This window comes from Cololabis saira, chromosome 9 (genome assembly GCF_033807715.1).
Source record: "Cololabis saira isolate AMF1-May2022 chromosome 9, fColSai1.1, whole genome shotgun sequence".
In the NCBI taxonomy this organism is placed as follows: Eukaryota; Metazoa; Chordata; class Actinopteri; order Beloniformes; family Belonidae; genus Cololabis; species Cololabis saira.
The window spans coordinates 7,934-22,500 of NC_084595.1; the positions used below are offsets into that span (position 1 = coordinate 7,934).

The following is a 14,567-nucleotide window of genomic DNA, read 5'->3' on the forward strand; positions in this document are numbered from 1 at the left end:
CGATACACCGCTACGAAAAAATGGCGGAAGCTCCGGCTGGCGGAGTTAGTTGTTAGTGGTTTCACCATCGCTCCGTGGTTCCGTAACTTTGGGGATCAGAATCTTATTGGCTCGTAGATCCACATCACACTGGACGATCATCCGGGCGGCTGTACAGACACTGCAGAATCTGGTTGTTTCCTCCTTCTGAGTTGGATGAGGGGAGACACTTTATATATGTTAAAGTAAGAGAAAACCTGGTTTTCAGAATAGGTCCCCTTTAATTTCGACATTTCGAATTTTCACCTTTTTCTCTCGACACTGACTTTTTTCTCTTGACATTTTGACTTTTTTTCTCAACATTTTGACTTTTTTTTTGACATTTTGACTTTTTTTTCTACATTTTGACTTTTATTCTCGACATTTTGACTTTTTTTTTGACATTTTGACTTTTTTTTTTGACATTTTGACTTTTTTTTCTACATTTTGACTTTTTTTCTCGACATTTTGACTTTTTTTTTTTACATTTTGACTTTTTTTTTCTACATTTTGACTTTTTTTCCTCGACATTTTGACTTTTTTTCCTCGACATTTTGACTTTTTTTTTCTACATTTTGACTTTTTTTCTTGACATTTTGACTTTTTTTCTCGACATTTTGACTTTTTTTCTTGACATTTTGACTTTTTTTCTCGACATTTTGACTTTTTTTCTCGACATTTTGACTTTTTTTCTCGACATTTCCACTTTTTTTCTTGACATTTTGACTTTTTTTCTCTACATTTTGACTTTTTTTCTCGACATTTCCACTTTTTTTCTCGACATTTTGACTTTTTTTCTCTACATTTTGACTTTTTTTCTCGACATTTTGACTTTTTTTCTCGACATTTTGACTTTTTTTCTCGACATTTTGACTTTTTTTCTCTACATTTTGACTTTTTTTCTCGAAATTTTGACTTTTTTCTCGACATTTCAACTTTTTTCTCGACAGTTTGACTTGTTGTTGTTGTTGTTGTTGTTGTTGTTCCAGCCATCTCATGCCCCTCCAAGGCCTTGTGCCACCCAGGAGCTTCATAACGACCTGCACATACACCCAGAGTCAGAACCCCCCCCTCCACCGCCCAAAGGTGAGGGGGCTACTCAACAGTGCTAACCCTAATGTACAGGCACCACGCCGGGGGGGATACACATCCCAGCTCACACTCCACCTGACCCTTGTGGGCCCTCCCACAGGTGGTGAGCCCACGGGAAGCTGGTCTGGACCAATCTGGTGTACTTTAATACATTAATAATAATAATAATTAGAGCTGCAAGCAGCGATGAACGTTCCTCCACCCTTGTAACGTTCAGGCTGCAGTGGAAGCTTGTATGACTTGATGGAGATTCTTCAGGTCTGGACATTTAGTGGATGAAACCACCCACGATTCTATATCAAACCATTCAAAAGTTATGGCAGAAAGTAGGAACTATCAAATATGGAATAATATATATAATATGGACCAATCAGATGAAGGGGGGCGCGCTTCTTGGTGTCTAGCGTCGCCACGGTAACGCTTTTGACTGAAAAAGTAATGTGCGTAGTCGCAGGATGGAGACGCACATTTTGATGTATAACACACCTGGGTGCACGTTACGGTTCGGGCTGAATTAATGGTTGAAGAAATGGCATAAATTGCGCCAAAATGACAGGATTAATTCAAAATGGCCGACTTCCTGTTCGGTTTGGGCCATGGCGCCAAGAGACTTTTCTTTAAGTTTTGATATATATTTTGACTTTTTTCTCAACATTTCGACTTTTTTCGCGATTGTACATCAACATTATTCTCGAGAAAAAAGTCAAAATTTCGTGAATAAAGTCAAAATGTTGAGAAAAAAGGCGAAACTTCGACTCTATTCACGAAATTTTGACTTTTTTCTCAAAATTGTATTTAACATGATACAGGTGTGTACCGATTTTCGTGCATGTACGTCAAACCGTATTGTGGGGCTTGAGGCACAAAGTTTTCTAGGGGGCGCTGTTGAGCCGTTAGGCCACGCCCATTAATGCAAACCATTAAATATCACATTTTTCACCAGGCCTGGCTTGGTGCAAAATTTGGTGACTTTTGGGGCACGTTTAGGGGGAAAAAAGACCCTAATTTCGTTGGAAAATAAAAACGAGAAAAAAAACGAGAAAAAAAATCCTACAGATTCAATAGTGCCTTCGCACTGTAAGTGCTCGGGCCCTAATAATAATTATAATAGATTATATTTATAGAGCACTCTTCATTCAGGGAATCTGAACAATATTACCCAATACCAAGAGGGAACTATTTCCAAAAACCATTCCACTTTCCAGGTTAAGAAGAAATGGGAATCTGGCTGGAGATATCTGAGGACGACTGGAGAGATATTTGGGAAAGTCATGCTAGTAGCGGGAATTCTGCTGGAACACCATAATACGATTATTTATCACTCCAAAACTGAAATGTAAACGGCAGGGTTCCCAGGGTCAGGATATATGCTGATGACAGACCACGTCCATGTATTCTGGGCCCTTATTCAACCATATTGGCAAGAATTTACTGAAGAATTACACACAATTTTCAGACTAAAACTTTAGATTTCCTTTATTGCATTGTATCTGGGTAAATTTCCAGATGGACTTATGGTCCAGGACAACTACCTCTATAACCTCTATAACTATAATATATATATATATACCTCTATAAAGGGCTCTTGGCTGCGAGACAGAGGCCCCTGTCCAATTACCCCCGACCCCCCGTGTTTTCAGTCATTTTTAGTTTTTACCCTTATTTTGTGTCTCTGGATTCGATCGTTAGTGTTTTATTATTATTATTATTATTATTATTATTATTATTATTATTATTATTATTATTACCATCATCATCATCATCATCATCATTGCTAATAATACTATTAACAATAATAATTATTATGAATAATATTAATACTATTATTATTATTATTATTATTATTATTATTATTATCATCGATATTATTATTATTATTATTATTATTATTATTATTATTATTATTATTATTATTATTATTATTATTATTATCATTATTATCGATAATAATATTATTATTATTATAAATAATAATTATTATTATTATTAAATATTATTATTATTAATTATTATTATTATAAATAATAATACTAATTATTATTATTATTAAATATTATTAGTATTAATATTATTATTATTATTATTATTATTATTATTATTATTATTATCATCGATAATATTAATATTATTGTCAGTTAATATTATTATTATTATTATTATTATTATAATTATTAATACTATTATTATTATCGATATTATTATTATTATTATTATTATTATTATTATTATTATTATTATTATTATTATCAATAATAATAATAATTATTATTATTGTTATTATTGTTATTATTATTATTATTATTATTATTATCATCATTATTGTTATTATTATTATCGATCATATTAATATTACTATTATTATTATTACTATTATTATTACTATTATTATTACTATTATTATTATTAAAACAATAATTATTATTATTAAATATTATTATTATTATTATTATTATTATTATTATTATTATTTTCCTCCTGCACTGTGATCTTTCCTCAGCACCAGCGTGACTGCAGCTGGTCATGTGACAAATGTCCATCAGAATGAAAGACTAAAGAATGTGAGTAAAGTCTGAAACGTTGTTGTTTCACGACTCCGTCAGCGACTCCACAACGTTCCACCAGCCGAGCTTTTCCTTCGTCACGTTCGGGGTCAGGAACCGGTTCAGGAACGTTGTTTCAGTCGCAGAGCTTCACTTTTACTACAAATCTCTCTCTCTTTTACTTCCTGGCTGCCAAATGAAACAAATAAAAGAGCCGATCGTCTGACTCATTCCTGCAAACTAAATAAATAAACAGAGCGGAGCTGGAGCTGGAGCTGGAGCGTCTGAGCCGTTCCCACCGCTGGAGTGGGTGAAGTGGAGCAACGGGCTGCAGCCGTCCCTCCGTCCGTCTGTCACGCTGTTTGGACAAGTGGACTTTTTCTCAACTCCTGTCCTTTCAGGGACTTTTTCTTTCGCTCCGTTTGGGCTGAAACTCACCAACACTTTCAGGGTCTGCTGGACTCGTGCTGGTCCAGATTCCAGCGCCGGCCTGCAGAGGGATGTATGTAGGGAATGTGCACGACGTCACAGATGCAACTTCACAGCGGGTTAAAGCACTGAGTGGCAGAAAGACTGAAGCCCGATTTAAACGTAGTAAAAACTGGTGTTTTCAGGCGTTTTGGTCGTTCGTTTACACGAAAACGAAGCTCAAAGTCTCCAAAAAACATCATTTCTAGGCCTGTGTTGAAAAGATCGATTCTCCGATTTTAAATCGATTCTCATATTAATTCCTAAAAATCGATTCATATGTCTAAAGATTTATTTATTTATTTATTTTTTTTTTTTCATCATCATTACATTACAACTTTTGGTACTTTTTTGTTTATGCCCAAAAAAGGAATGTTTTGTTGGACACGAGAATAACTGGTGCCATGTTTTTGCCTTTAAATATGTTTAAAGGTATGAAAACATTAAAGTGTTAGGTTATAATTGCATAAATTGTCTATATTTCTTTGCTTTATATACTGTCTTGGGGTTACATTTGCATAAATGTTAAAAACCAAATTCTCATAAATGGGGAAAAAATAAAACTGATTTCATCGTCTCTGTTTCCTCCTGGATCTGTTTGGTAATTCTGACCCACGATGTTTCTGTTTCAGTTCTATCAGCATTCTGGGAGCTGATTGGTCCTTACAGCATCATTAGCTGCAATACTTGCTGTTGAATCTCAATATAATACTAGTAGTAATATGTTGCAGAACTAGACAGTCATATAATTCATGCAACAGCTGAAAAAACTGTTTTATTAACACTAACCCAAATCAATATCGGATCGAATCAAAGCGTGATAATCGATTCTGAATCTTAAAAATCGAATCGAACCCCGAATCGATATATATATATATATATATATATATATATATATATATATATATATATATATATATATAAATATAAACGGATGTATCCGCTGGAAGCGCGGAGACCGACAGAGCCTGGATGACCACACTTCTTCTTCTCTGCCTCCATTTCTGTCCGTTTTGACAGTTTAAGTCGTTGAAAGTGCAGAAATCCTCGTGTGTGACATTTGTGACGTGTGATTCTGCAGAACGACCTCCGGGACGTTCGTTCGGACCCGTAAATTAAATCCTCCACGTGCAGGGAGTCTTTGAACAGCTTCACCTCCAGCTGATTTACACTCTGACCTTTGACCTCTGCAGTGCTTAAACCAGTCAGTGAAGTCTCAGTCAAATCCGTCAGCTGGAGTTTCCAGCGCCGAGATTTTACTCTGCAGGCCTTCACCTCCCGCGACGACCAAGACTAAAGATTAACCTCCGGGAGGAAAAGTGAAGCCGCGGCACATCAACCGCCCAAGATGTACAACTTAAAAGGAACAGAGATGTTTAGAAAAACTAAATTCAGGACAGAATTAATGGAACGTTCACGGGTGTTAGGGTTAGGAAGAGACGAGGAGTCAAGGAGACGAGGAGTCAAGGAGACGAGGAGTCAAGGAGACGAGGGACACACGTTTCAGTCCAGTCTTTGGGTCCAGCTATCATTTTAGTTTTTATTAGTTTTAGTCACGGTCATTCTCCTTTTAGTCGTGTCAAGTTTCAGTCGACTAAAAGTCTGAGCATTTTAGTCTTATTTTAGTCAGAATTGTTCTTTTTAGTCTAGTTTTAGTCAAAGATTGTATTTATCCAAGCCCATTTTACAATTTAAACAAGGTTATCTTATTATTATATAATTGTTTCCTTATAGACTAAAGAATACATTCATTCCAGATACAGAAGACTCTCATCTGAGTTTAAAACATATTAATTTTTCCCCATTTCTCCCCGCCTTTTTCTCTTGCGACGACATTTATATTCTTTTCCACATTTCTGTAGGAAAGTGGATCCAAAGATCTAGAGAATAAACTGAATAAAGAGTTTTTATTTTATAATCTACATTTTAGTCTCATTTTATTCCTCTACGATATTGCATTATATATTTAATTATCCTTATCGTCACATGACCAGCATTTTCGTTGCGTCTCGTTTTCCTCGGGTGATAAAGGTTTGTTGACGACTACATTTAGTCCGAATTTTCATTGATGAAAGCAACTTTAGTAGGGCGTCCCGTTGGCACGATAAAACCTCGGGTTTCACTCGTGATTAGTCTTTGGTTTGTGCGGTTTTTATTGTGTTACAGGTAAAAAGTGCAGGAATGGATGTATATTAACAAATCCAATAAACTTGATCAAGCAAAAAGTGAAATATCTTGGCTTCATCCAGTCTGCAACGAAATAAAACTCAAACTGTAAGAATTGAGTTCAACTTCTTTGTATAAAATGTCCGCAAGTCTTCCATCAACTGTTCGCTGTTTTACTAATAAATCCCACCCATGAAAACAAGTTCTCCTCAGTGGAATCCAACAAAAGCACGAAGCTTTTCTGGTGACGAAACCGGTGATGAAGTCAGAGTCGATCTTAATAAAGCCCAGGAACGTTAGCCCACGACGTCAGGCCTTAATAAACCCCAGGAACGTTAGCCGACGACGTCAGGCCTTAATAAACCCCAGGAACGTTAGCCGACGACGTCAGGCCTTAATAAACCCCAGGAACGTTAGCCGACGACGTCAGGCAGGAAATAAACCCCAGGAACGTTAGCCCACGAAGTCAGGCCTTAATAAACCCCAGGAACGTTAGCCGACGACGTCAGGCAGGAAATAAACCCCAGGAACGTTAGCCAACGACGTCAGGCAGGAAATAAACCCCAGGAACGTTAGCCGACGACGTCAGGCCTTAATAAACCCCAGGAACGTTAGCCGACGACGTCAGGCAGGAAATAAACCCCAGGAACGTTAGCCCACGAAGTCAGGCCTTAATAAACCCCAGGAACGTTAGCCGACGACGTCAGGCAGGAAATAAACCCCAGGAACGTTAGCCGACGACGTCAGGCCTTAATAAACCCCAGGAACGTTAGCCGACGACGTCAGGCCTTAATAAACCCCAGGAACGTTAGCCGACGACGTCAGGCAGGAAATAAACCCCAAGAACGTTAGCCGACGACGTCAGGCCTTAATAAACCCCAGGAACGTTAGCCGACGACGTCAGGCCTTAATAAACCCCAGGAACGTTAGCCGACGACGTCAGGCCTTAATAAACCCCAGGAACGTTAGCCGACGACGTCAGGCAGGAAATAAACCCCAGGAACGTTAGCCGACGACGTCAGGCCTTAATAAACCCCAGGAACGTTAGCCGACGACATCAGGCCTTAATAAACCCCAGGAACGTTAGCTGACGACGTCAGGCGGGAAATAAACCCTAGGAACGTTAGCCCACGACGTCAGGCAGGAAATAAACCCCAGGAACGTTAGCCGACGACGTCAGGCAGGAAATAAACCCCAGGAACGTTAGCCGACGACGTCAGGCAGGAAATAAACCCCAGGAACGTTAGCCCACGACGTCAGGCAGGAAATAAACCCCAGGAACGTTAGCCGACGACGTCAGGCAGGAAATAAACCCCAGGAACGTTAGCCGACGACGTCAGGCGGGAAATAAACCCCAGGAACGTTAGCCGACAACGTCAGGCCTTAATAAACCCCAGGAACGTTAGCCGACGACGTCAGGCAGGAAATAAACCCCAGGAACGTTAGCCGACGACGTCAGGCGGGAAATAAACCCCAGGAACGTTAGCCGACAACGTCAGGCCTTAATAAACCCCAGGAACGTTAGCCGACGACGTCAGGCCTTAATAAACCCCAGGAACGTTAGCCGACGACGTCAGGCAGGAAATAAACCCCAGGAAAGTTAGCCGACGACGTCAGGCAGGAAATAAACCCCAGGAACGTTAGCCGACGACGTCAGGCGGGAAATAAACCCCAGGAACGTAAGCCGACGACGTCAGGCAGGAAATAAACCCCAGGAACGTTAGCCGACGACGTCAGGCGGGAAATAAACCCCAGGAACGTTAGCCGACGACGTCAGGCAGGAAATAAACCCCAGGAACGTTAGCCGACGACGTCAGGCCTTAATAAACCCCAGGAACGTTAGCTGACGACGTCAGGCAGGAAATAAACCCCAGGAACGTTAGCTGACGACGTCAGGCAGGAAATAAACCCCAGGAACGTTAGCTGACGACGTCAGGCCTTAATAAACCCCAGGAACGTTAGCCGACGACGTCAGGCAGGAAATAAACCCCAGGAACGTTAGCCGACGACGTCAGGCAGGAAATAAACCCCAGGAACGTTAGCTGACGACGTCAGGCAGGAAATAAACCCCAGGAACGTTAGCCTACGACGTCAGGCAGGAAATAAACCCCAGGAACGTTAGCCGACGACGTCAGGCGGGAAATAAACCTCAGGAACGTTAGCCGACGACGTCAGGCAGGAAATAATCCCCAGGAACGTTAGCCAACGACGTCAGGCAGGAAATAAACCCCAGGAACGTTAGCCGACGACGTCAGGCAGGAAATAAACCCCAGGAACGTTAGCCGACGACGTCAGGAAGCAAATAAACCCCAGGAACGTTAGCCGACGACGTCAGGCAGGAAATAAACCCCAGGAACGTTAGCCGACGCCGTCAGGCCTTAATAAACCCCAGGAACGTTAACCGACGACGTCAGGCAGGAAATAAACCCCAGGAACGTTAGCCGACGACGTCAGGCCTTAATAAACCCCTGGAACGTTAGCCGACGACGTCAGGCAGGAAATAAACCCCAGGAACGTTAGCCCACGACGTCAGGCAGGAAATAAACCCCAGGAACGTTAGCCCACGACGTCAGGCCTTAATAAACCCCAGGAACGTTAGCCCACGACGTCAGGCAGGAAATAAACCCCAGGAACGTTAGCCGACGACGTCAGGCAGGAAATAAACCCCAGGAACGTTAGCCGACGACGTCAGGCAGGAAATAAACCCCAGGAACGTTAGCCGACGACGTCAGGCAGGAAATAAACCCCAGGAACGTTAGCCGACGCCGTCAGGCCTTAATAAACCCCAGGAACGTTAACCGACGACGTCAGGCAGGAAATAAACCCCAGGAACGTTAGCCGACGACGTCAGGCCTTAATAAACCCCAGGAACGTTAGCCCACGACGTCAGGCCTTAATAAACCCCAGGAACGTTAGCCGACGACGTCAGGCAGGAAATAAACCCCAGGAACGTTAGCCCACGACGTCAGGCAGGAAATAAACCCCAGGAACGTTAGCCGACGACGTCAGGCAGGAAATAAACCCCAGGAACGTTAGCCGACGACGTGAGGCCTTAATAAACCCCAGGAACGTTAGCCGACGACGTCAGGCAGGAAATAAACCCCAGGAACGTTAGCCGACGACGTCAGGCCTTAATAAACCCCAGGAACGTTAGCCGACGACGTCAGGCAGGAAATAAACCCCAGGAACGTTAGCCGACGATGTCAGGCAGGAAAGCAGGGCAGAATCTTGACAGAAACCACAACCCAACGCAAACCGTCGACAAGGAAATCTGCAGCAGGAGGACGGAGAACAACAAACACCAAAGGCTGGAGAAAGCGAGATACCGACAGGCGTGGGGGATTTTTCTCTCCTCATGCGTCCCGTAAACATTCCTCAGAACCTGAATATTTTGGCTGTTTTCTGTTTTCTCTGTTTTCTCTGTTTTCTCTGTTTTCTCTGTTTTCTCTGCTCGTCCCGTCTCTGATGTGTCCAAAAGAAAACTCTGGTAAACGCCGGCAGGACGGGGGTCAGAGCCGCGAGCAGCGGGAAGGAATCGCCTGTTTTCTCTGTTTTCACTGCACATTCCTCCCAACCAGGACGATCCTGCGGGTCGGAGCGGGAGGTTAACGCTTAGTTTAGTTAGTTAGTTTAGTTGATTGGTCCTTTCAATTTCCACAACACAAATAACCCAAAGTACACGTGTAAATCCATGAGCCACGGTTACATGATGATTTTTGATTCTGAATTAATTATCCTGAATTAAATAATTCCAAATTAAAGTATTTTCCTTGGAGTTTACATGGAAATAGTAATTCTGAATTGAGGTTTCCATGGAAACATGTTTGATGGTCTTTCTCCAATTCCTCTCCAGGTCTGGGGGTTGTGAAGGTTCTGATTGGATAGGGGGGGGACCGGAAGTTAAACTACCGGAAGAAAAACTAACTTAGCCGCTACAACTTTGAAAAGATCACCATTCTGATGTTTCCTGTTTCCATCTGTTCTTTTAATGATTTCCAGGTCCTCCAAGCTATTTATTAAATAAATGGTCTCTGCTCTTGACCTCCAACACATCTCTTCTTAATTTTTTTCCTCTGTGTAACGTTCCTTTTTACGAGTGCAAACAATTAAAAAAAAAAAAAAAAAAAAAAAAAAAAAAAAGGCCAGAAAAAGCAACACAAATCAATCATGTTTGCAGAAATCCGGGGTAAATAAACTGTAAAAACCTGCAACTGGTTTTGTCTAAACCTGACGCTCGGAGCAACCTCTTCTTAAAGAAAATCACCAAAGAGAAACCAAGACAAGACAAGACTTCCAGCTACAGCAAAGAAACAGAGATCAATTTGTGGACCTGTAAAATCCTGCGGCCCCAGAAACCCCTTTATCTTAATTAAAACTGGCCCTTCCTGGACACCGTAGACAACATGACAGCAGCTCCTGATTGGCTGCAGGACACACATCTCTTCCTGTTTAACAGCCAGAGCTTTAATGGGATCCAGGCGGGTCAATCGATACGCCGACGATAACCTGCCGATGCTCGGAGTCATCGGTTATCGGTTAGTTTTCCCTCCAGACGAGGATCTTCCGAGGGAATTTTTCAGGAACGAACAAAAACCAACTGCAGTTAAAATGTTTTTAAATCAGCGTCAGGAGTTTCTGAGCTTCGGGACACGAAACAAAGTATTTTGACACTAATTAAACAGCGGCCTGATGTTACAACTTTTATTCTGAAGGACATATTAAAGCAGTTCCACTCCGAACCAGATGAAGGCAGCACGTCGCTGAAGGTCCAGAACTAGTGAGACTATTCAACATTAAGTTACGTCCAGGTCTGGTTCCAGGTTTCTTCCCTCTTAAAGGGAGTTTTTTACTTGTTTATTTTCATAACGGATCGTGTTCCTGGTCTCTGAAAACCTACACACAACCGGGAATAGTTCCCAGTTCTACGTCCAGTTCCCCATCATGGATCAGTAGCAGAGTGAATAATGACGACAGACAGACAGACCTGACATTAAAATACTAATCGAATGCTGCAAACGTTTGTGGTTAAATATACTTTTGATGAATGAAGAACATAAATACTCTCTCTCTTTAGTTCTTCAGGATCCGTCTGCTGATTGACATGTGAGCAGCTTTCTGTCGTCATGGAAACTCGTCATAGTAAATGCTTCACCTGAAGTTCACCTGTTCAGCCGGGAGACTGACGCAGGTCCAGGTTTCCCCGAGACGACCGTCAGGACAAAACACACGTCAACATCGTTCCCGCTGTGGACGGACCAATCCTGACGCAGCAGCTGCTGTTCCTGCGACCTCTGACCCCTGACGCCCCGCTCACCCCCGTCCTGCTGCCTCAACACCAACCGAGGCCGATGTCCGGTCAACCCACGCCGGCCTGACCTTGAAACTCGTCACAGTAAAAGCTCCAAGGTGAAAGTTTCCTTGTGTGTACATGTTTGTCATAAGTTTAAGCATAACTGTGAGTAACTGTAACTGTAACTACAATTGAAAGCATTACTGTAACTGTAACTGTAACTGTAACCGCAACTTAACTAACTGTAACTGTAACTGTAAGCGTAACTGCAGCTGCAACTGGAACTGAAACCGTTACTGTAGGGCTGCACGATTAATCGTTAAAAAATCGCGATCTCGATTCATGCTTGAACGCGATCTCATTTCCAAATGACGACGATTTGAATTTTTTTTTTTTTTTTTTAAAGATGGCTGCATAAAAAAAGGACTAGGCCTATGTTCTAGGTTGTTGTAGTCCTGTCATGGTCAACTATCATGTTGTCATGTTTGTTATATTTTGTTAATGATTGTGGATTACATTTGGAGAAACATCTACCTTTCTCATCACCTGACACATATTGCACATAAATATTGTTAAAATTGTTATTGTTAAAATTATTTAAAGACAAGAGAGATGTTTATTGTTTTTATGTTCAATGTCAGCTGTTACAGCAAAAAGCAGCCAGAGGAATAATTTGTTGCCTCAGAACTACAGGATCTGTTACAAGTCCCCTTTCTGAAAGGGTGTTCAACTCAGGGAGGAACAAATATTGTTAAATTGTTATTATTGTTTAAATTATTCAAAGGTTTGTGTAAAGAAGACAAGAGATGTTTATTGTTATTATATTTTTGTTCAGCTGTTGCAAAGTTAAAGTAATAAGTGCAATACATTTTATATTGGAAAAAAATCGTGAGAGAATCGTGATCTCAATTCGAAGCAAAAAAAATCGTGATTCTCATTTTGTCCAGAATCGTGCAGCCCTACGTTACTGTAACCGCAACATAACCGTAAGCATAAGTGTAACTAACTGTAACTGCTATTGTAACCGTAACTGTGAGCGTAACTGTAACCCCCTACTATTATTGGTGTTATTTTCGATCAGGATTTGTCGTTTAAACCATATGTTAATCAGGTTTGTAAAATAGCATTTTTCCATCTCCGTAATATTGCAAAAATTAGGAAAATCCTCTCGCAGAGTGATGCAGAAAAACTAGTTCATGCGTTTGTATCTTCTACACTAGATTACTGTAATGTGTTGTTAGCAGGATGTCCAAGTAATTTGCTGAATAGGCTCCAGCTGATCCAGAATGCAGCAGCATGAGTGCTGACAGGAATCAGCAGGAGAGACCACGTCTCTCCAGTGTTAGCGTCGCTCCATTGGTTACCCTTAAAATTCAGAATCCAATTTAAAATGTTATTACTTGCGTATAAAGCCCAAAACGGCTTAGCTCCACATTATTTACAAGACCTGATAGTGCCTTATGTTCCTGGCAGAGCTCTCCGTTCTCGGAGTGCAGGTTTACTCGTAGTTCCTAGAGTATCTAAATGTAGATTTGGAGGGCGGGCGTTCTGCTATCAGGCACCATTACTATGGAACCAACTTCCAATCTGGGTTAAGGAGGCTGACACCACCTCCACCTTTAAAACTAAACTTAAAACCTTTCTGTTTAGTAAAGCCTATAGTTAGTGTTTAGTAAACCTCTAGCTGGTGTTGGTAAATCTCTAGGTAGTGTAAACTCTAGTGTGTTAGAGTCAGTAGTCATAGTTGCAGCTATAGAACAAGACTATAATAGTTAGTCTCAACGTAACTGTAACTGTAGGCATAACTGTTACTAACTAACTGTAACAGTAACTTTAACCGTAACAGCAACGTAACTGTAACTGTAGGCGTAACTGCAGCTGGAACTGGAACTGCAACCACAACAGTAACTAACTGTAACTGTAACCGTAACTGTAACTCTGTGACGAGTCAGTGATCAGGTTTCCCTGAGACGATTGTCAACCAGTTCAAGGAATCTCCCCGTTCCTGCTGTGGACGGACCAATCCTGACGCAGCAGCTGCTGTTCCTGCAGGCCGTGGTCCCGGCGACCTCTGACCCCGGTCCCCGTCCCCCCGTCCCCGTCCTGCTGCCTCAACACCAACCCAGACTGATGTCCGGTCAACCCACGCCGGCCTGACCTTTAACGGCTCGGCCACGGGGGACTCATCCATCTCCCAGCATGCCCTGCTCCTCCCCCGCTAATGCTAATGCCCCGCTGCTCCCCCGCTAATGCTAATGCCCCGCTCCTCCCCCGCTAATGCTAATGCAGCTGTTTATAACGGCCACATTGACTTTCTCCTGTCACCGTATGTAAATACGACCTGATCAATGAGAGAGAGGCTGAACCTGAACACCACGATGAACGGCTGAACCCCGACACCTGAACACACCACGATAAACGGCTGAACCCCGACACCTGAACGCAGCGCGGGCCGGGGAGCGGCGCCGCTCAGATCCACAAAAACGTCCCACGGATCAAACTACTGCGGGTAAAAACTCAGAGAGAAGGAAAACACGACACCAGTGAGGGTTGTTTTTGTCCAGCAGTAACATCTCACATTAGAAGAGCTGGAGTTTCGTATGTGACACGTTATCCTGACTCTTTCTTAAATTACATTATTTTTCTCGTACATTTTGTTGGTATTGGTCGTTATCTTGAACGTTATCTCGTGGCCGCGTGAACGCGCTACACATTTTTCCGCTGCAGCATGTTCAGTAGGAGTAGAAGTAACTGTAACTGTAAGGTAACTTAATGGTAACTGTAATTGTGACAGTAACTGCAACTGCAACTGTAACCGTAACTGTAACCATAACGGCAACTGCAACCCGCTACTATTAAATTACATTGATCATGTTTGAAATTGGTGAATTCATCTTTGTTAAACATGTTTTCTTCTGGATTCCATAAATTCTTCTCGTATATTTTGTTGGTGTTGGTCGTTATCTCGTGGCCGCCGACGCAGGAACGTGCTA

The 14,567-nt window shown here is 41.9% G+C and overlaps 1 protein-coding gene across 1 annotated transcript in view; it reads right to left on the minus strand.

The window, feature by feature from the left end:
* Nucleotides 1-13,560: 13,560 nt before the first annotated feature.
* Nucleotides 13,561-14,567, minus strand: part of LOC133450828 (putative histone-lysine N-methyltransferase PRDM6) — a 47,049-nt gene continuing 46,042 nt past the window's right edge. Inside the window, exons 6-7 of the mRNA XM_061729733.1 lie at nt 13,916-14,074; nt 13,561-13,680 (exon numbers count right to left, since the gene is read on the minus strand). Of these exons, the coding sequence (XP_061585717.1) occupies nt 13,561-13,680; nt 13,916-14,074 (279 nt within the window). The remainder of the gene's footprint in view (nt 13,681-13,915; nt 14,075-14,567) is intronic.